Source organism: Drosophila virilis, chromosome X (assembly GCF_030788295.1).
Source record: "Drosophila virilis strain 15010-1051.87 chromosome X, Dvir_AGI_RSII-ME, whole genome shotgun sequence".
In the NCBI taxonomy this organism is placed as follows: domain Eukaryota; kingdom Metazoa; phylum Arthropoda; class Insecta; order Diptera; family Drosophilidae; genus Drosophila; species Drosophila virilis.
In genome coordinates, this window is record NC_091543.1 from 13,825,001 (window position 1) to 13,846,128 (window position 21,128).

At 43.3% G+C, this 21,128-nt stretch overlaps 1 protein-coding gene and 1 long non-coding RNA gene across 5 annotated transcripts in view; both read right to left on the reverse strand.

The window, feature by feature from the left end:
• Nucleotides 1-6,646, reverse strand: part of LOC116651992 (uncharacterized) — a 25,614-nt gene extending 18,968 nt beyond the window's left edge. Inside the window, exons 1-2 of the long non-coding RNA XR_004304991.2 lie at nucleotides 6,523-6,646; nucleotides 6,199-6,409 (exon numbers count right to left, since the gene is read on the reverse strand). This is a non-coding gene — a long non-coding RNA (uncharacterized lncRNA). The remainder of the gene's footprint in view (nucleotides 1-6,198; nucleotides 6,410-6,522) is intronic.
• A 6,662-nt stretch (nucleotides 6,647-13,308) lies between these two features.
• LOC6636097 (zinc finger CCCH domain-containing protein 18) lies at nucleotides 13,309-20,996 on the reverse strand. 4 transcript variants are annotated; one of them, XM_032439611.2, is made up of 7 exons: nucleotides 20,848-20,996; nucleotides 20,552-20,777; nucleotides 17,042-18,081; nucleotides 14,622-16,116; nucleotides 14,378-14,548; nucleotides 14,173-14,310; nucleotides 13,309-14,100 (listed from the first exon to the last, which is right to left on the reverse strand). In XM_032439611.2, exons 3-7 carry the CDS (start codon nucleotides 18,029-18,031, stop codon nucleotides 13,823-13,825), a joined length of 3,072 nt encoding a protein of 1,023 aa, XP_032295502.1. In that variant the 5' UTR covers nucleotides 18,032-18,081; nucleotides 20,552-20,777; nucleotides 20,848-20,996; the 3' UTR covers nucleotides 13,309-13,822. The 4 variants fall into 4 exon arrangements, with proteins under 4 accessions (XP_032295502.1, XP_032295501.1, XP_002059586.2 ...); XM_032439610.2 differs by adding an exon at nucleotides 20,457-20,483 and having other exon boundaries at nucleotides 20,552-20,960; XM_002059550.4 differs by having other exon boundaries at nucleotides 20,552-20,960.
• Nucleotides 20,997-21,128: the final 132 nt, after the last annotated feature.

A 21,128-nucleotide genomic window follows, 5' to 3' on the forward strand; every position in this document is an offset into this window, starting at 1 on the left:
GTTGCAAATATTTTGAAACTCTCAAGCAGCTTCTTCAGTGGCCCACCGCACCCCTGCACCCGTCGCAGCCCACCCTTAAGGATCGCCTGTCTCCTGTCATGACAAACAATTCCACTTAATCAGTTATCCAACTGACGCGCCCAAGTAAAAACACTTTTCCCTCGGTCGATCTGTCGAACTGTCGATCCATCGATCGAAGGAATAAATAAAAATATAATAAAACCCGTTACAGGCCAAGTAAAAAGGTTGAAAGGAAGGCTGTAAGAAAAGGTTGCATAAATGAATTATTGCTCAAGACTTTTGCGTTTTCCCTTTTCAATTTTTTTTTTTTTTTTATGGATTTCCATTTTTCCATTTTTATAGATCGTGAGAAAGTTTAACCCCTTCGCAGACTGCGCCCCAGGCTGAGTGCTGTCTGTGTGGACAGAGCCCGATGCTGAGCATGCCGAGGCTGGCCCATTGCCACATAATTTATAATGATTAGGTACCGTCGGGTCGCACAATGCCGGGCCGAAAATCGAAAATCGAAAAAGGAAACAGTTGCCGGGCGCCTCCTTGAGCCGCAGCGAAAAGAACAAGAGCTGGGTGACGGCACGGAACCGCGACAGAGGCGTCATCGCTCAGCGAGGGATGTCTCAGGGTGCCGCACCTTCCCCCTTCCCCAACCCCTGGACTCAGCAGCATGCACTCCTTCCAGCTGTGCACCGGGCAAAACAACGACTTACCTAGGCAAAGACGAAGTCCCAGAATTAGGCTATTAGGCAAATATATATCCTTGAAATCGCAAGCTATAGACAAAACTGCGAGAGATATCTGTGCATTAATACGACTTACGCCTAATAGTAGTATAATATTATAGAGTATACTACTAGCTTGTGTAAGCTACGAAAATTGTTCAAAAAGTGGAATATCGAAATCGATTTTTTTCTTTTGCCTGTTAATCGGGTAGGTTATTGATTACTAGGGGTCATGTTCTGTTTCTAGCTCCTAAAGTCCCCGAGAATGGAATCGTGAAGACGAAAGGACAGACAGAACGGGTTACCGATACGGCTGCTGATCCAGAACGTGTGTATATACTTTATAGGGTCGAAGATGTTAGTCGATATAATAATATCCTAAAACTATAACATCAAATGTATTTAATATACTTCCTGGACACAAGCTGTGATCAGTATCCTTTCCAATGCTGACCCCTGAGTGACCCTCACTCAGATCAAATGACCGCCTACTATGGCTAGCTGGGCTCTGTTCATTAATCAGCCAATTAGTCAACTTTGATTAGGCCCGGACACAACACACACACACACACACACACACGCACATTAGGGCATTAAGGTATAAATATCAATTTGATCTGTCAAATATTGACACATCAAACCCTAAACAAACCAATGACAAGCTGTGCCCCCTCCACTCCCCTCCCCTGCCGGCTACAAGCCATTTAGCGGCAATTTATAGGCAACAAAACACCCAAAAAAAAAAGGACACAAAAAAAAACGTGGAAAATGGGAGAAATAATAAATGAAAACAAGCAAGGAAAAAGGGATTTTTTTTCCCGTCCCCCCACCCCTGGCCCGGCTCAGATCATTTCAAGGGTCCTTGACTTTGCGCCGGCAATGAGCCAATTGAGTGATGCTGCCGGCTCAAAGCAATTATGTGCATTATATTAGATGATATTATATGGTATTATATGGCATCATGTTTGCACTTTACTGTCAAAAACCGAGTTTTTTACACCAAAAAAGATGGGTGAGAGGAGAGGAGAGGAGAGGAGAGGAACCCAAACTGTGCGCATTAGATCATGCTTAGGGCAGGGGTTCGTTGTGTTTTTTTTTTTTCTGGTTAGGGGATGCTGGACCTGGACCTCGAAACTGAAGCTGAACGAATGCCAGCTAAGGTTCAAAGTGCGTGTGAAAATAAGGCTGTTTGTTGTTGTTCCTGTTGTTCCAGTTGTTCGGATGCTGGCAAAACTTTTGCGGTGTTTTATTTTGATTTTTTACCCAGTTCCCTCTATTTTTTTTTGCCAGAGGTGCGAAGCCGTCGATTTAGGGCACAAAAGGATGCTGCTCGGACAATTTGATTGCCCAACCCCGGATCCCCTGTAATGCGATAAGGCGCCAAATGCAACTCTTTCGCAATTGTCCACACATGATCTCTCATTGTTGAACTGTCAACCCGAGATTCTCTTCATTTTTATTTTATTTTGTTTTTTGGGTCAAAAGGTGCAAGTTCGTGCAGTGAGCTGGGAAGGGCTAGGGGTGGGGGCAATTAGTCAAGTGGTTAATGGATTGAGTCGAGAAATCGCATCGGATAAGGCCAAGACCAGAGCCGAACTGTACGCATGCATATTCCATTTTGTTTGTCCCCTTTGGATTTATGGATTTGTGCATTCGCCAAAGAAACAGTCAAACGAAAAACTGCAATTGCACAGAAAAAAGGGTTAAGGGGCTTAGGGGTTAGGATCTGCGGCTGCTGCAGTTAAAAAAAAAAAAAAACCGAAAAAAAAATCTGCGCAAATCTGTCCAACAGGCAAATTTATTTTCCATCCAGACTCGAGGGTTGCAGCTGTGGAAAAACCCAAACACAACACAGCGACAGCAGCTATTGAAAATTGTTTTGAAATTCAATTGAATGATGGCAATGTCATTCTAAATGTTCAAATACACTCAGCGAAAATTGGGCACAAAACGAAAAATGTGACAAGAAATAAAACATTTCATCTAATTCTAATTATGCGTCCCTTTGCAGTTTGTGAGTAAACATTTGTGATTTATGCAAAAGTCAATCTGAAGAATTAACAATATTTGTGTTAATAAGTCTTTAATAAGACTTAAAAATAAAATCCCTCAATTAATAGAGATTTAATAGATTTTTAAAAAAAATCAAAACTCTATCTAGGGCCAAGGAAATGTCTTATCCATACAGAAGCTCCATTTTCGGCAGATTATTCCTGTGTGAGGTTTATAAGAAGGATAAGCTGATCCGAAACCTTATCAAGATTTTTCTCATTTGTATAAAGCCAAATGCAATTAAAAAGTTGCTCAAAAAGAAATCAATTTTGGTTATTTATACTGTACATATGACATAGTGATCCGTTCCAGCCAATTACGACAGATGTACTTCCCTTTTGCAGATATGTGAGAATCGTGAGGCTCGCAAATGCAAATGTCCTGGAAAACAGAATATTCGGCCATACAAGAACCTACTTTTCGGCCGATCTTGCCTATGGCAGCTATATATTATAGATTATAGTATAGACTATTGATAAGATCTAACAAGCATGTAGGCAACATAGTAAAACTTTTAAATGCCGAGCTTGGAAGAGATATCTCGATAATCAAAGAAGTTTTCCATACAAGAACTGACTTTTCGACCGATGATATAGGGGTCCGATCCTGCTGATGCTGATATATAAGCGGACAACTGAGAGACTAGTTCGTTTAGAATTAAACTGACGGACGGAAGAACGGGCATCAACTCGTCTGTTGAAGCTGATCTACAATATAATATACTACATGGACTCGGAGATGTCTCTTTTTATGCGTTACACAATATGATACCCTCGGCAAGGCTATAAAAGAGACGCACCTACGCAAAGTGTCCTGACAATTGCCCAAAAACTGAGAGGCTTAGTGCAAAATCTTGTTCAAATATAAACCATGAGGTCTATACAAGTCGACTTGGTTGTAGAAGACCTTGAAGACCTCTCCAGAACCACTTAGCGGTTCGCTTGAGACCCGCGACCCAAGCAACTCGAACGAATCCGAGCTCAGTAAACGGAATGGAACCTCTTTCATATTGTAGAACTTGACGGATGAGAAGCTGTCTCTGTCAACTTGTGCTCGAATCGACACAAAATCATTTTCGCTCAGCCTCAGCATCGATTCGCGTTCCACTTCGAATATTCAAATTTGGCATCGTTTAATGTTGTCTCGAGTATATGAAACCAATCGATTGCGATTTCGTTTTCGATTTTGGATGTTCAATGTTGGCCAGGTGTTGCTTTGATGTTGCGAAATTCTCTACACCCCCTGTACATCCCTCTCCCCCTACCACTCCCCTTCCACTGTCACACACACACACACACACTCAGACACACTCATACACATGCGGGGTTTGCATTTGCATGGCCTCATTTTTTTCGCGCAGCATAATTTCAAATTGAGAGCAAATTTTACACACACACACACACATACACACACACACGCTCAGCTACATGTGTGTGTGGCATAGTTTTTCCACACGGAAAAGGATTATTTATTTATTACGAAATTTTCGTCATTCGATGCGCGGCTGCGGCGCGTGGAAAGCTGCGAAAAAAATAAATATGAGCTGGAAAAGGTGGAAAAGGTGGCCGTGGCAAAGGTAGCGCCAGGACAACGACGCGTCCAGGCCCAGGCAACCAGGCAGCCGGTCGCTCGGTCGGGCGGCAAGGCAGGCAGGCAGCCCGCAAATGTCGAATTATTCAAATGATGATTCAACCCCCTCGCCGCCGCCGCCGCAGCTACCCCTTTTGCCAATGTCCCGTGCTGGCATGTGATATGCAAAAAAAAAAAGAAAACAAGAAAGGAAGAAACGACACGCCGAAGCCTAAATACCCTAGATAGATAGATAAATACATGGTTTGGACTTGTGAACGCTTTTCAATACAGAAAGCTTTTTGTGTAAACAAAAACTATAGAACTGTATGCTATAGATATAGCAGTTCTTTGTTGATAAGATTTTGAGTTGAAACACTTGAGATCAGATTTGGTTTTAGTTTTTCCGACATAGATATACAGATGGAACGAGGGACAGACGAGACGGACTTGCCTGTGTATATCCCTTCGTCTCCTATAACTGATCCGGCATATATACCACCAGCTAGGTGCATATAACTTGCCAGAATTCGTATGCCCGCTAAGGGCTAGGGCATTTACAAGGCAGCAAGAAGCAGCAGCAATACGCACAGGACACACGCCAGGAGAGAGATACAACGACGCGGCGTTGATTTTGTGTGCACTTTTTTTTTTGCCTACCTTGCGGCAATCTGGCGGCACACACACACACACACACACACACGCACATCCTTTGTTGTTGTTGCTAGTCCTTTGTAGTTTGCATGTCCCGTTTCGTCATATGAGATCGCGAGCGCTTACAAATTTTTCATATAATTCGAAAATAAAACGCAGACAGGACAAAACAGGACTCGCCGAGGCCTATAACCCAGTATGTGCGTGCGTGTGTGTGCGTGTGTGTGTGTTGATATATAAAAAAAAAGTCGCTTTTAAGGACATCTGCGTGTTTTCCCTATCCAATATGCAAACCTCCATACAGAGCCTGCCCTCTCCCTGCAGGCCCCCTCGCACTTTCCCTCTCGCTCTCCCTCTCTCGCTCTCTGTGTCGACCACAGGCTGGCATTTGAATTCACTTAATTTGCACCTTGTTCGCCAGTTTGGTAATATTATATAGACACACACGTTTGGCCCTGTGTACGCAGTGCGCATTATGCTGGTAAAGAGCAGCGTTCGGAACATCTGCCTCGGCTCCTGCTTGGACTGCTGCGGGATATGCTGGTTGCATAAGTTGCAAATTGGGCAAACACACCTTAACAAAGCCCAAAGCCTAAAGGTGAACAAGCGTATCAGGTGACCTACGACTTTGCCTTGCCAATAAACTCTGAGAAAACCAGAAATTTTCAATGATCAATTAGTATTTCTGAATGAAAGATGAACTTTCAAAAAGGTAGATTCAAAATCAAAGTTGAATCAACAGCTGTTTGCTAGCGGCGAAACGTTTAAGGATAGCCAACAAAGAGGAATAAGAAAATTACGCTCACAAGAGAGCAAGAAGCCTTGATTTGCAAATGTACGTAACAGACAGAAGGACACCATAGTGTGTAATCAAAATCAATGCTCGAGTCGATCTGCCCATATTCATCTGTCCAACTTTCCGTCCATCTGTTCCCCCGTCCGTCTGCCCGTATAAACGCGTCTATATACGAATCTATAGGAGCAGAGATTTGGAATGTTCAACGCATAGTGTTCGCCCAGCACGAATTTTTTCCGATTATCGATAGCCTGCACCGTAGCAATCGATAAAAATCGATTTGAGCAAATGTCTTCAGCTTTCAGAGCTAGAGTCACCAAATTTTACATACATCTTCTTAAATAGTACTACAAACAGATCAAGGAACTTTCATTTTAGGATTACACTTACTTTTTTCAAATATGCTTCTTTTCAGGTTTCGGTATGTTTTTTAGCCAAATATTTCGATTTATTGTACCCGATTTCCAATTCCACTTGAATGCGCTTTCAGTATACCCTTTAAGAGTAGCTCTCTTGCGACATTTGTCCAAAATTTATCCTCTGTTAAAGTCCATTAATATCATGTACTGCTGTCCACTCGTTGCATTCCACTGCCAAAAAACTACAAAGAGACAGAAATGCAAATAGGTTAATGTATGCATATAGTACACACACACACACACACGAGCACACACACACACACGAGCACACACACACACACGGACCGGACCCAACCTGCAACTCTCAACTGAAGCGCGGTTCCAATTCCAATTCGCAATCTCCCATTCCGAGAATTTTGCATAAAATGTCCGCAAACATGTGTCCCAGTACCCAGTCGAGGTTAACCACTGCGCCTGCCGCTCCTTGTACAGCCAACACATCCCACCTCCCCCTCCCACTCCCCCTCCCCCACCGCCTCCTGCACCACAGCATTAGCCGTTCAGCACCCAGTTGGACGAAGGCAGCTCGTCCAATCTTTGGGGCGCCTGCCTCATTGGCGTCATTCTCGTCGGCGACTTTATAAAAATGTTTGCTCTGCTGTTTGTTTGTTTCTTTGTTTGTTTGTTTGTCTATGCGTCGATTTGTTTGTTTGTTTGTTTGTTTGTTTGCCCGACTGCGTTTTGTGTCGTAAATTTAATGGACAAGAGCAACAGCAACAACAACAAGAGCAGAAATCGAGAAAGGAATCGAATCGAATTGAATGGCAAATGGGAGCCATGCATAAAAAATTGGCAAAGCCAGCCAAGGGTTAACTTCGATTAGCCCGAAATGTTGTCATGGCCTGTGGTCGCACATATGTGCGGGTGCCCTCTGTGTGCGTGTGCGTGTGTGTATGCATGTGTGTGTGTGTGTGCGTGTGTGTGTGTGTGTGTGGTCATAAGGCCAAAGCACAAATAATAACAGTCACGCGTCGGGCAAAAGCAGCAAACGCGGCAAAAATAAATAATAAAATAAACATGGAAAAAAAACAAATAAGATATTGGCAACAGAGTATGCACGACCAAAAGATATCCTATGTTAAGTTGAACAATTACCCTATAGACTATATAAGATCTCACATCATCGAAAGCCCAAGTATGTATTTATTTATACATTTAATAGAGATAGTTCTTTTCAAATTGGATTCAGCTGGAATCCAACAAAAGAAATCGCATCACAATTCCAATCGGATTCACGTTCCAATTGGCTTCAAAATGGAACGAAGCAAACCAAACGGAAATTTTTATATTAGATTTCAAATTTTAACTTTAAACCTTAAATAGTTTTCAAATTAAAATAGATTTGTGTATTAAAAGATTTTCAAAAAAGAATATAAAAGATCCGACATACTCCTATGCCCAGCCCAGGCCAGGGTATAGGCTATACTAGGCAAGAAAATAAAGGACAAAGAACGATACCCAAAATAAAAAAAGGAAACGCCAGAAACATGCGAATGAATATGAGAGCGACCAGAGGCCGTGTTGGGATTGGCATATTGGGCACGGTATTTGGTATTTGGGGTTCGGCATTTTGGGTTCTGATAATATTTTGGGCTCGTTTTTTTTTTGCGTTCTTTTCTTCTTCTGTGCGGACAACGGACCAAATAGGGCCATTGATCAAAATTGTTACAATAATGGCGAAAAATCAACCCCATGTACAAGCCAAACGCCCACAGGGCCCGCCTGCTGCTGGCTGCCTGCACGGGGGTGGTGCTAGGTGGTGCGGGGTGGTGCGGGGTTGTGCGGGGTGGTGCCTGGTGACCATGGTGCGAGTTGTGGGCAAAGGCAAATACGAGCAAACGCCATTGCGGTCCGTCCTGGCAACAGACGTGGACCACAAGGACGGGCACTACGCGTCCAGGCAAGGACACGCCACACAGAGACCATGTCGGACGTTTGGACTGTCGTGACGGCCAAGTGGAGAAAAGTCTGCGTCTGCCATTGAAAGCCTTTTGATGGCAAATGGCGACGTTGACGATGGGTGGTGGGTGCTGCGCTTGGGTTAGGTCTCGGACTCAAGTTGCTGCTGCTGGAAAGGTAGCGCAAGGACCAACAGGCAGGACTCGCGTGTGTGTGTGTGTGAGTGAGTGTGTCTCTCACATGCTCCGGATAGGTAATGGCCACAGTTGTTGTTATGGCAAAAGTTCGTACGTGAGGGTCGAGCCGGAGTGCGACGACATCCTTTCGCTTTGCTCCTTTTAGCCTCGCCGGGTCGTTTGTACATATTGCATCAAAGAAAAGTTGTGCTGGGCATAAGGACACACACAGACACACACACACACACACAGGCACACACACGCCCACACGCAGTCGCAGTGCAAATAATAAAAATTGGGCTGACAAAATCGTTGCCTTGACTATGCGACGCCATGGACAACGCACAGGACAATATATATATATATACATACGTATGTCTAAATATATATATAAATATATATACATATATATACAGTATATACGCATATATGTTGCCATTGCAAAACTGAATCCCCCACGTGCTGGCGACGCAGACAGTGCTCGATTTCACAAATCCCTCTAGCTGGCCGTGCCCTTAGCCACGTTTATCAAGTCAAGACGCGGAAATTGGCTGCCATTTTGATCTGGCTCACACTCGCACTCACACACACACCCAAAGCAAAGGATAACGCGCACTAAGCTTAACTGATAGCTTTGGTCAAGGCTCCTGCTCATAGCTGCCAGCTATGAAGACTCAATGCTTGCGTTTGCTTGAACCAACAGGCAAAAGCTGCTTGCTATGAAGAGTGTTTAAGTAAGACATATATTAAAATAATATAATTGTAAAAAAAAATCTACTCTACCTAACTACTCTATGTAGCATAACTCAAACATGCTTAAAAAAAGAGACAAGTTTTCCATAAAAAAAAAAAACTCAGTTTACAATTCTTCATATTTAAAAATGACAAACATGCAAATGCTGCTTGCTATGACAAGTTTTCTTTATGATTCCTTTAAAGGAATTTACGTAGAGCTATATCTGGATTAAATATGTCGATTAAATCGTGTATCACTTAATTCCGAAGCATAGCTCATATATTTCTAGAGAAAACTTGTAGAGTATTTAAGTACTCGGCTAATACCTGACTGTAACCATGCACTAAAATTCGAGCCAAGATCGAACATAAGATCTATCTCTTTGTTTATTTCAATTCTTAACAGCCATTCAAAAGCTGCTTGCTATGGCAGCACTTGTGCCATATCAAGCAGCTCTTCAAATATTATTGCCAGACCGGATGGGAGATCTTTTAAGTCACAGCTTAAAGAAAGTAAAGGTAAAAGTAAATGTAGCTCTACGTCGGCTCAGTTGCAAGTCTCAATTTAACCAAAGACCCGCTAGGATTGCCGCCCAATTTAACCGCCGGCCCAAGCTTAAGGCAGCGCAGTTAGTCAACGTCGCGCACACCAGCATTTGCCGTGCTAGAAACCTGCCCAACCCTCCCCCCCCCCCCCCCCTCCACGCAACCAAACCGCAATCTCCGACCCAAACTTTCGACCAGGCGCAAGAGTTGGGAGCGGGGGCGGGACGGGAGCGGAAGCGGGAGCACACATCAGCGGCAGCCCTGATCTGTGTAAAAATATTAGTTCTGTCAAAATAAATTTCTTTGAGTAATGTAATCCCATTTTGCGGTCTTGACACACATACGCACACGATTCTAACGAGAAAAAAAGAAATATTTGAAATGTTTTTTTTTTTTTATATATTTTTTTCGGCCCAACTAACTCGACCAACCCCGCTGGCAGGCCACGCCCCTTGCGGCCGGTGCCCGTTTTGGGTCACATATCGCATCAAGCTGGAATATGAATGCGATAAATCTGTTCGTGATTGTTTTTGCTGTCGCACATGTTGCCCCAGCCCTGCCTCCATCAGCCCCCCGTTCTACGACAAAGGTGTCCACCACGGTTTTCATGGCCCATGCCCCTTGCAAATGGGCATACAGGGTATATTGGTTCTGTGCAAAAGTACGCAACAGGGAGAAGAAGAGGAAGTACATATATATTTAGAATCTGCAGTAGGAGTCGAGTCGATGTGGCCAGGTTCGTCTGTCTAGCTATGTACGTCTCTCTGGGCGGAAAATATAAGAGCTAGAGCTGTTTGTCTTTTCAATAGCTCGATAACAGCAATGCCTTGAAATCGATTGGAAATCGATAAAAATCGATACGAATCGATTAAAAATCGATAAAAATCGATAAGAATTGATATCAACTTCCAGGATTTTGAGCATATCTCGTTTAAGAATACCTTTTGAATCCTTGTGAGGACAACTGGGTTCAGGGTATCTCCTAGTCGGGCACACCCAACTCTAATGTGTTTTTTTTTACTTTGGCCTGCCTTAGAGTGCGTAAAAAATGCCAACGGAATTCGCTAATCCAGCAAAGAAACTGCTTGCTTCCAGAAGGGGGGATTGCCTCTGTTACAGGGGCGGGGTGTTGTGATGGAAGGGACGGGTGTGGGGGGTGGTGTTGGGGACGGCACAGTTCAGCTGTCCTTTATTACACTATTTCCACGGGCTAGGCTCAAGCAGAGCCAACGATTACGGACACATGTATGCGTATATGCTGCACGATATGTACACATACACACACACACACACATGCAGGCCTGTGACCAGGTGGGTGGTGAACAGCAAAGGCGGTGAAGGGTGGAGGGGGGGTGTGATAGGCTGCCTGATGATGACAATGTGTTCTGACAGCTTTGCGGCTGTGATTGCAAAAAATGAGAGACGATGACGAGAAAAGAACAAGAAATTTGCAATTTTTTGCGTGTAACACACGCACACACATATACATATGCATATGCATATGCATGTGTATGTGTGTTGAATGAGAGCGAAATGTTTTCTTCAGATTTGTCGAAGAGCAGATACCCTTACAAGCAAAATATTTGTTGCTAAGTCACTTCTAAGACCTGCTCATTCAAGGCGAACCGGTTCGAACCCGAATTTTTCAGCCGAACCGAACCGTATTTGGTTTTGTCCCAAGGCAAAACATAAATAACTGTAGCTTCAGCCATTATATAATATAATAAATAAATAAATAATATAATATAATTATATAGTCAATGTCAATTTGGGTTAGAGATCCAATTTTGACCTTCTTCTAAATTGAATATCAATTGTTCAACTTAATTAAAGACAAAACTTGGACTTATTGTCAACCGAATCTGATAAAGGCAGGTAGCTGGTTCGAACCCAGAGCCGAATCACTGACTAATCTAATTTGGCGTAGCAGTCTGGAATGTTCAAGGATGTAAAAGGCCTCAGATATATCTACCTCAACATGCTGTGCAGAAAAATCATAATACCCTCAAGGTAAGGGCATAAGAAATCAAAAGCAAAAAAAAAAGAAAATCATGTAATGTAATATAGTCAAAGTCAAATTCAGAGTCGGTTTTGCGCTGAACGTGTCGATGGCGTCGACGTCGCTGTGGGCGGTTGCAGGGGGAGGACAGCGGGGTGTGATGTATACGATTGTGGTTAGCAGTGTGTGTGTGTGGGGGGGGGTATGAGTGGAGCAACGGGTCGGCAAGCAAAGTTGTGTTTCGGGAACACACATTGATGAGGCCAAATTTCTGTGATTCGTCATCTAAATAGGTTTTATTCAAAGCACTCACACGCACACACACACACACACGCATATTCACACTCACATTGGTGTAAAATTACAACGCATTACATGCACGCACACACACATTGGCAAATATTATATTTGCAATTTCTGGCAGCTGCCGCAAAAAATTATAAAATAAATCAAAAAAAACATGCCCAAAAAAATCAAGCATATTTTTAAGAAACTAACAAAAATATAACATAAACTTAATAAAAAAAATTACGTTGAATGAATACGATTTATAAAACTAATGCTTAAAATTGAGTTAAATTGGAAAAAAAAATAATAAATTAATATTTAAATATATTTAATTAAATTATTCTATATTTGGATGAATATAAGAATTAATTCTAATCAGAAATGTTAAGAGATATTGAAATTTTTCACTCAGTCAAAAATTCGTATTTATGCAGACATATTTATATTTTTACTTTTTCAATATATTTTATTAGTATTACTTGACTTTTATTATTAAATTTCTGTTTCTCATATGATCAAAAATTGCTAATTACAATTGAAATTTAAGCTACGTTTTCTGATTGGAAATTGCTTCGAATGTGCCCGTTAGATTAACTTGAGGTTAAATTTAAGCCATAGATGGCGCTTTTATCTTATTGGACCGCTTGCAGTTCGTTTTAATCAATCGCCGTCAGAGGGCCTTAGCTTATGTATTTCATTTAATTAAATTTAAGTAAATTGTAATATATTAATTGCTTGCTTGAATTTAATTTAAGTATGTAATACTAGCATAATAGAAGGCTTCGCTTTACTATTATTTTTAGGAATGGTTAATGAAGGGCATATTAATGTGGCTCTTCAAATTGCAAAATGTTCAAAAACGAAAAACAATAGAAAGAACGAGTTTACGACATCTAGACATTTCAACATTTAGAAAGCAATTACTTTACAGAAAGTCGGATATATAGAAACAAGTTTTATAGCCATGAGCTAACAACATCAACGTGGGCGTGTCAAAAGCTGGCTGTTGTATTTAATTATCCAAAACGTAATCATAGTGGAATGACACATACAATATTCATTGCAATTGTGGAAAACCTTCTTGGTTTGCCTAGTTAATTAGCAATAAATTTAATTGGAATCAAGTCCTGCAAGCTGCATTCCAAACTAAAAACAATTTGCCTTACAGAAAGTGAAAAGGGTTTCAAATAAGAGACAACATTTAAAAAGTACAACGGATACAAAATAACGGATCACGTCGTGGGATCACGGCGTGCGTGTCGAGAGCTGACTGCTACATGAACTGACTGAAAACATAAATCGTGATGGAATGACACTTCAAATATTTTAACGTCCAATGGAAAACCTTATAAATATAGAGATAAATGTATTCAAAATAAATATCGATCTTGTAGATTTTTATAAAAAATGCGAAAGAATTTTAAAGAAGACAACAAAGTTGAACCAATGAAGTGCGCCTTTTATTTATACAATGGTATAGCTATGATAATCAATGTAGTATTATTGGCGGGCGGCAAAAAAAAAATAGTCTGTCTGTATGTCTGTGTGTGGGCATGTGTATGTGTATGTATGTGTGTGTGTGTGTGTGTGTGTAGTTGTGTGTGCGCATGTAAATAATGATGAGGTTATTAAAACTAAATGCATTGAATTGTTTGTTTTCAACTGACAATCGACACAATATCGACAAGCGATGCGAATGTAAGGTAAAACCACATAAGTGTTTATATATATACGGATGCTAATTGCCGCAGACTGAATGCTAATGCTACTCCAGTTACAGTTGCAGTTGCAGTTGCAGTTGCAGCTGCCGTTGCAGTTGCCCAGACCCGGACAGAGACGCGGCGAGCACACAAATGTGTGTGCGTGTGCGACACGGCGGGGCAGTGGGGCGTGCTGCAAGTGTGGCTGCGGATGCGTTGAGGGGAATTTGAGGGGAGGATGTGCGTCTGTTATCAGGTCAATTTGGAGCGTTTCTTGGCAATGGCATCCTCGACGGCGCGCAGCTGTTTGAGCAGCTCCTCGCGTCTCGATTTCTTGCCATCCTTGTCCTTATCCTTGTCCTTATCCTTGTCTTTGTCTTTCTCCTTCTCCTTGTCCTTGCCATTGTCCTTCTCCTTGTCAGAGTCTGGCGAATTGGCTGGCGACACAAGCGCCGACACACCCACCATGTTCGATGGTTTCTTAATCTCAATGGAAATGGGTGAACGTTTCTTGGTTGATTGTTCAGTGGCTGCAACAAAAATTGAGGATCGATCAGTTGGCATTTTGCGGCAGTTTCGAGCATCACATCCATTCAGCTTACGTTTTTTGATTAGTTTGCGCTCGTTGAGCGCCTTGTCTGTGGCACGTACACGCTTCTGTGGCGTCTCGTGCGAGCCCGATGAGCTGTCCGATGAGGAGGAACCCGATTCCGAGTCCGAATACGAAGTATCTGAGGAATCTGCCCGAGGCAGCGTAGCCTTTAGGTTAGAAGTTGTTCATTTCGATGGCGTAGCATCAACACATACCTGAATCTGATGAACTGGAGCTACGACGACGACGACTCAATTTGTCAAACTTTTTGGGCGCCGGCGAAAGCTTCTTGCGCTTGGAGGCGGGACTGTGTGCGCCGCCGCCGCCGCCGCCGGCGCTGCGCTTCTCCAGCGCAGTGCGCTTGTACGCAGAGGAGGCGCTACCCTCTGCAAAGAAAAACCCGAAGATATCCATGAAGAGAGGCTGCCAAATTGGGCAAATCGAATGACCTTCACTTACTGGACGTGCGTCTGGGACGTCGCGGTATTTGGCTGGGCGAACGGGCGCGTCCGGCCGCATGGCGACGCGTTGCGGTGGCGGTCATCAGCTTGTGCGCATAGCGACGCTTGTGTTCGGAGGCGCTGCTGGAGCGCGACGAATCGGAGCTGGAATCGCTCTGTGAACTGTTGGAGCTGGAATAGGATGTGTTGCTGCTGTAACTGCGGCGATCGCGGCGTCGCCTGTCGTCGCGCTCGTATGACGGACCACGTCCAATCGATTTGGAGCGCATCCAGGGATCGCTCCACTCATCGCCGCGCCCAACAGCCTCCACACGCTGTACGATTACCTCGCGTGCGGGCCGCAATCGTCGATCATCCTCGTACTGTGGCATTCGATGTGGCGGCAGTTCCCGATAGCGCGCCATGCGACCATAAACGTCCACATCCTCGTATGGGATGGGCGGCATGTACGGGGAACGGTATCGATCTAACGGCTGGGCGTACATTGTGTACACCGAGGGCAGGAGGGTGCGCGGATTGCCATGACTGATGGGATTATTGGGCGGCAATTCGCGCACAACGCTGGGTGAACTGCCGCGCTCCTTGAGATAATATGGATCCTTTTCCAGTTCATCGGGCGAGAGGGTTAGATTCATTTTCTTATCCTCAAAGTCCATGTCCTGCTCCTTGCGCTTGTTCGCCTTGCGCATCATCTCCTTGGCGGTGCGCAGGCCACGCTCCCAGGCATTCTCCACCACCACCGGCACCTCGGGCATTATCAGGCCGCTGCGCGCATCATGATGCCCGGCGACACCGGTGCCCGCCGCATAAATGCCGGCATGATGCAGTCCGGCGGCGCTGCGATGATGCAGCGCAGCGGGACGTTCGTTGCGATAATCGTGATAGTCACCGGCGGGCGTGACGCCTGACATGTGACTGTTATAGGCACTGCCGCTGGCTACTCGCGAGGAGCTGCTGGCCCCGCTGCTGCTTTGCATCGGCACGGAGCGCACCAGGCTCTCGAACATTGTGTAGTTGCCCTTGTCGGTGACGCCCGGATGCAGGAAGCGACAGCTCATGCCCCAGGTGCACTGGCCGCGCGTATAGAAGCGACAGACGGGCTTCGGCTCTGTCTCCTCTGGTCGTTTCTCATCCTCATCGGATACCTCGCCTTCTTCCAGCTCCTCATCCTTTTTCTTCTTTTTGGCACTGTCCGAACCAGCCGCCTCGTCCTCCTCACCGTCCTCACCCACCTCGCCATCGCCGTCCAGCTCCACCACCTTGCCATCATCATCGTCATCATCATCATCAGCCTTCGATGGCGGCGACTTAGACTGTCCGCCTTTCTTATTCACGTCATTCCCATTGGCATTTGCAGACGCATTCGCGCCGCCTTCCGCCTCGCCGTCCGTTTCCTTAATTTCTGGACACTCGCCCTCCTCCGCCTCGAAATCGAGCGCATCGTCGTCGTGAGTCTTGACCAGATCATCCAAGCCGTTGGCGCCCTCCAGATCCTGTGAGCATGAGCCAAAAATGCAAGTTGGATTAAATGTCTGCCGGATTCCCGATTGCAAGATTTAATGTGCCTAGCGCCGAGCTGCCGTCAAATATACATATATCTCCCTATTACACACACACACACACACTTTTACACACAAATACACCACAAACTTTCCACTCTATGAAGTAGCTCCGCTTCTTCCCTTAGCCTTACACTATGTATGTATGGTTTTATACTTGAGGAACTTCGGAGTTTATAGTCCGATCTGAATAAAGTTAGCAGGACGTAAATACGGCACCCGAATGTTTGTATTTTAAATGGCAATGTTTTGCCTTTTTATCGCTCCCAGTTTGGGAAGAATGGAACAAGGTAGCCAAAGAATGAAATATTCTCTGTGGGTATACGAGAATCTGCAAGCCAAATTAGGTGTCTTTGGCTCTTAAATCCAACCGAGTTTTGCTTAAAAAACAATATAATGCAAATGGAGCATGACATAAAAAAAAAAAAAACAACGACCGACTCGTTCTGCGTTCTACAAGCGTGTAAGCGCGTTTCTGTCTTTGTGCGGAATAAGGATATATGGAATATATATGAATTCTATCAACATAAGTAGACAAGCGATATATCATATCTGTCAAGTCGAGAGAAAGTTGCCATCGATATGGAAAGAAAATACGCTTAAGATCTGCAAATACAAATACTCCGTCATATGGTTCCAAAGAAGGAATCAATCAAACATTTTGCTCTTCAATATAACTGGACCAAACAAGCTTTGGTGTGCTCCCAAGGTGGACTAATTTGTGGCATGGCTGGCACAAGCGGACAGCTTGGCCACGCCTTCAGCTGATTTCAATATAGAAACTTTTCTATACTATGCCCAACGGCATATACTATATGTATGCTGTTAAATATATATGAAGATTGAGATTTGTAGTTACCATTTTATCGTCTGTTGATTGCTGGCTGGAAGATTTGTCCTCCTCGCTGCGATCCTTGCCATTGAGTGTGGGGGAATCTTGGACAGCGGGCAGCGAGTCATTGGAAATGGCGCCCTCCTCATCGTCATCGACGTTTGTCGAGTCCTTGGACGTTGCCTGCTTGTCCATATCAATGTCGCTCACATCACTGAGATCCTCGTGGCTAATGTTAAGATCGACTGCCACCTGATTGTATAATCGCTCTGGGCTATTGCTTCGGCTGCGGCTGCGACTGCGCGCCGAGTTCTGAGGTGATTTGCTGGGCGAAACAGAGACTGCGGTGGCGCCATCTGCGTCCTCATCGGCGTTATCTTTGGCAATGGCAACGGGCACGGCGCGCCCATCGCCGTCGCCATCGCCATCGCCATCGCCATCCACAGCAGCAGCTGCGGGCGATGATGTTTTTGCTTTATCGTCGTCGTCGTCGGAGCTGGAGCTGCTGCTGCTGGAGCTGCTGCTACTGCTGCTGCTGCTGCTGCTACTGGAGCTGCTGCTGCTGCTGCTGCTTTTGCCCGGACTCTTCTTCTTTCGCTTGGTGGTGCGCCGCTGACGGCTGCGACTGGATCTGGAGCTGGATCCGGACGAGTTGCTGTTGGAGCGCGTGCGCACGGCCTTCTTGGCACCGCCCTTGGCAGCAGCATTGTCAGCATTGCCACCGACCTTGGCATTGCCATCGCCTCGAGCATTCCCATCGCCATCGCCATCGGCGCTGCCATCGCCACTAATCTCGCCATCGCCACCGGCAGCTTCACTGGCATCGCCATCGCCATCGCCTTCACCATCGCCACTGAGGTCGCCGTCGCCCTGCCCGCCGCCTGGACTGGATTTCATCGTGGAGTCCTCATCGTCGGCTGTTATCTTTGTGGGCGTCGATGGGCGCGAGTTTGACGGCGATTCAGACGACGATCTGGAGCTGCCGCCTGTGTCTTCCGACTCCATGCTGACGCCCATAACTCAAACAGCGCTGCGGGCTGGTTCTCGCCGGTGTTCGCCTTGATTGTCTGCGAAGGATGTCGAAGATTAGATCGGACGAACCAAGCCGAATGCAAATATAGAACATATTTATGCGTTATCTTTGGCAAATATGATAACGAATTCCTATATATAACAAAAAAAAAAAAAAAAAAAAAAAACAAAAACAAAACAAAAATTGGACTTCGGCAAACCGAAGTTGCGGGGTTTCTTCCTCTTTTTTAATCCTCTTGTAAACAGTTGTGCAACGTTGATCCTTCGGGGGAAATGAGCGAAGAGTAAGAGAGACAGAGACAGAGTGGGAGAGAGAGAGAGAAAGAGAGTGAGAGAGACTGAGACAGGGAAAGATAGGGAGTTTGTATATATTCTGAGAAGAGGTTGAAAAAGTATTTACCACATGCTCCAATACGAGGTTTTGCATAATTCCACCTGCAAATGTGGAAAACGTTTGAATGCAACTATTTTGCTACTAGTTTCTCATTTCTAACGATCCCTGTACATATAGAGTAGTATTTCACACATTTCGTTGTTTCCACTCTTCTCGGTGGAAAATGGGTGTATTAAAAATTTTTTTCAAATATTCGCCTATTGAGACAAATCTAACACACGAATGAGGAGAAACTGCGGCTCTATATTTTCCTCCTATCGACTTTACTCATTTTTACAAATATGAAAATAACACAAAACCTATTTGGTAAAACGGACAAAATGGGTCAAAATCCACTGATATAGTATGTATATATATATTATAATAAATTTCATGGGTTGGCTCTCATAGCATTTAGTTGCATTCAATAGCTATTAAAAGATCGATTCGGGGATGAGAGAGTACAAAAAAACAAGACAAAACAAAAATAAGTTCTCAAAAAGTGACAGAGCCAGCTAGAAATTCTATTTGACAGCCAGATTGACATTTGGTTACGTTAAAATAAATTCATTTTAGCATATTTTTGAAGATTCAAGTTCATGGTAACACCTCTTGCAGACATAAAAGCCAATTGAAACTTATATTCAAGTTTAAAATGATTTCTTGGTATGATATCATACGATACGATATCAAGCAAAAACGTACAACGAACCACGTTCGATTGGACACAGCCCCATGAAACTAATCTAGCAAAGGCAACAGATAAATGCTATATGACAGGAACCTGGTTATCAATATAAGACACAACAACAATAATAAAGAGCCAAACGAAAATATGTTAAGTCTTATTCTTGAAGATCTGTTGCAAATTAGGGCTAAAGAGAAAATCAAGAGTCAACTATTTTCTAGCTAAATTTGATGATTTTTAAAAGTTGTCAGCGGGAAAAAGTTGAGCTTTCAAATGGATTTAGCCTTTTTTTGGCTTCACAGTGAGAAGAAAATCCTATCTAAAACCAATTTGTGTCTATTCTTTTCAGCTGTGTTTAGCTATTTTTAACATGGATTTTAGCTATTTCTTTTGAGGCGGCATTTGGCAACACTGGTTGCAGTGAGAATTGTGCCAATGCAAGGTCAAGTTCGGGTGCTTAATGGGTTAACGGTACTATTTCCTAAGTACTTCTTTATTTGGGTTCCAAATATGCATTTTGTGTGTCGACTGTGCATTTATTTTCTTTTTTACTGAAAGGTTTTGTTTTTTATTTTTTATGATTGGAGGGGAAAGAAAAGTTTTGAACGTTAAGTTTTCTGTTCACTTTGTTGAATTCTTACCTTCATAATTGTACTTTTACTTTTTATATAGTTTATTTATATAGTTTTTTTATGTGTGTGTTGTGATTGTTTACTTTAAACTCGTATATCGACTTTACGCGAACAAAAGACAACAGAGAGTGAGCAATAATTAACTGTATATAACAATTGTTATACTTGTTATACGAAACTGAATAATACAAGAACTACGTTTGATCATGTCTCGGGGCTACAAATAAATACAAGAAACACAAACACACACATATATAAATATAAATATATATATAAGTATGTACATATATATATATATATGTATATTTAGTATATATACGCACACACACACAGGTTACTTGTATATGACATTCGACATCTCATATACGTTTTTAGTGTTGTTGGTATTTTTTTTTTTTTTATTTGCTTCTGCGGTATTTTTTTGTACATTTTTTGTTTCGCACTTTTCGCGACCGACAAAGTTGTTGTTGAAAACATTTAAACAATTGAAACTGAACTGAATCGCATCGCAGGTTTTACTCTCTCAGCGAAAGACAGTAGAGAGACGGAGCTTTCCGATTTTCAAGCACAACTTTTTCACAGAATTCACAAGTCTTATACGATTTGTTGAAGCGTTATACATTTAGTCTTTTGATTAAATTATACTTTTTGTTATTTTTTGTTGTGTGTAAACCACTTTTCTTTTCTTATTTTTTTTTTTTTTTTTTTTGCACTTACGTAGTGTTGGAGGGGAAAAATAGAATACTTGAAAATATATATATATCAATTGTTGGTTGTAATGCAAATGTGCACAGTTTGTTGTTGTTGCTCACCTAAACGCAATTGCCGCAGTTGCAGGCGTCGCTCCTCCTTTGCCTATCACTTCCTCTGTCGCTAGTCGGCGTGTCCAGGCCAAATAATATATAAAAAAAAAATCTATCAGCAGGCTCCGGCTCCGGCTTCGTGTAAAGTTGTATGCGTAAACGTGCCTCTGTGTTTTATGTGCGTGTGTGTGTGCGCCGTCGATTGCTTTCGTCAATTTCTCCCTGTTTGCTTTTCCTGCGTGGCCCGCCGTTAAAAGTTTGCAGCTTGGTTTGCAATATTGCTGGCGCTTGGTTAAAGCTTTTACCTGTTCCTTATTGAGTTCTATTAAATTTATTGATATTAGCGTGCGACTCTTTTTTAAGCAGAAATTCTTTTGTCACAAACGATGCCGCCGCAACTGCAGAAAATATTAGGGCTGAGCAACATTGCCTAGAGCTGCGCTCTATGGTACTATCGCATGCTCGCCTGTTTGACTATCGATATTTAATGCTGATTGCCGATGAGAGCTGCATTTCTATATTAACAAGTTAACAGCCATTTTTGTTTATTTTAATGCATATACTTATTTGTTTAACTTCTAGTCTT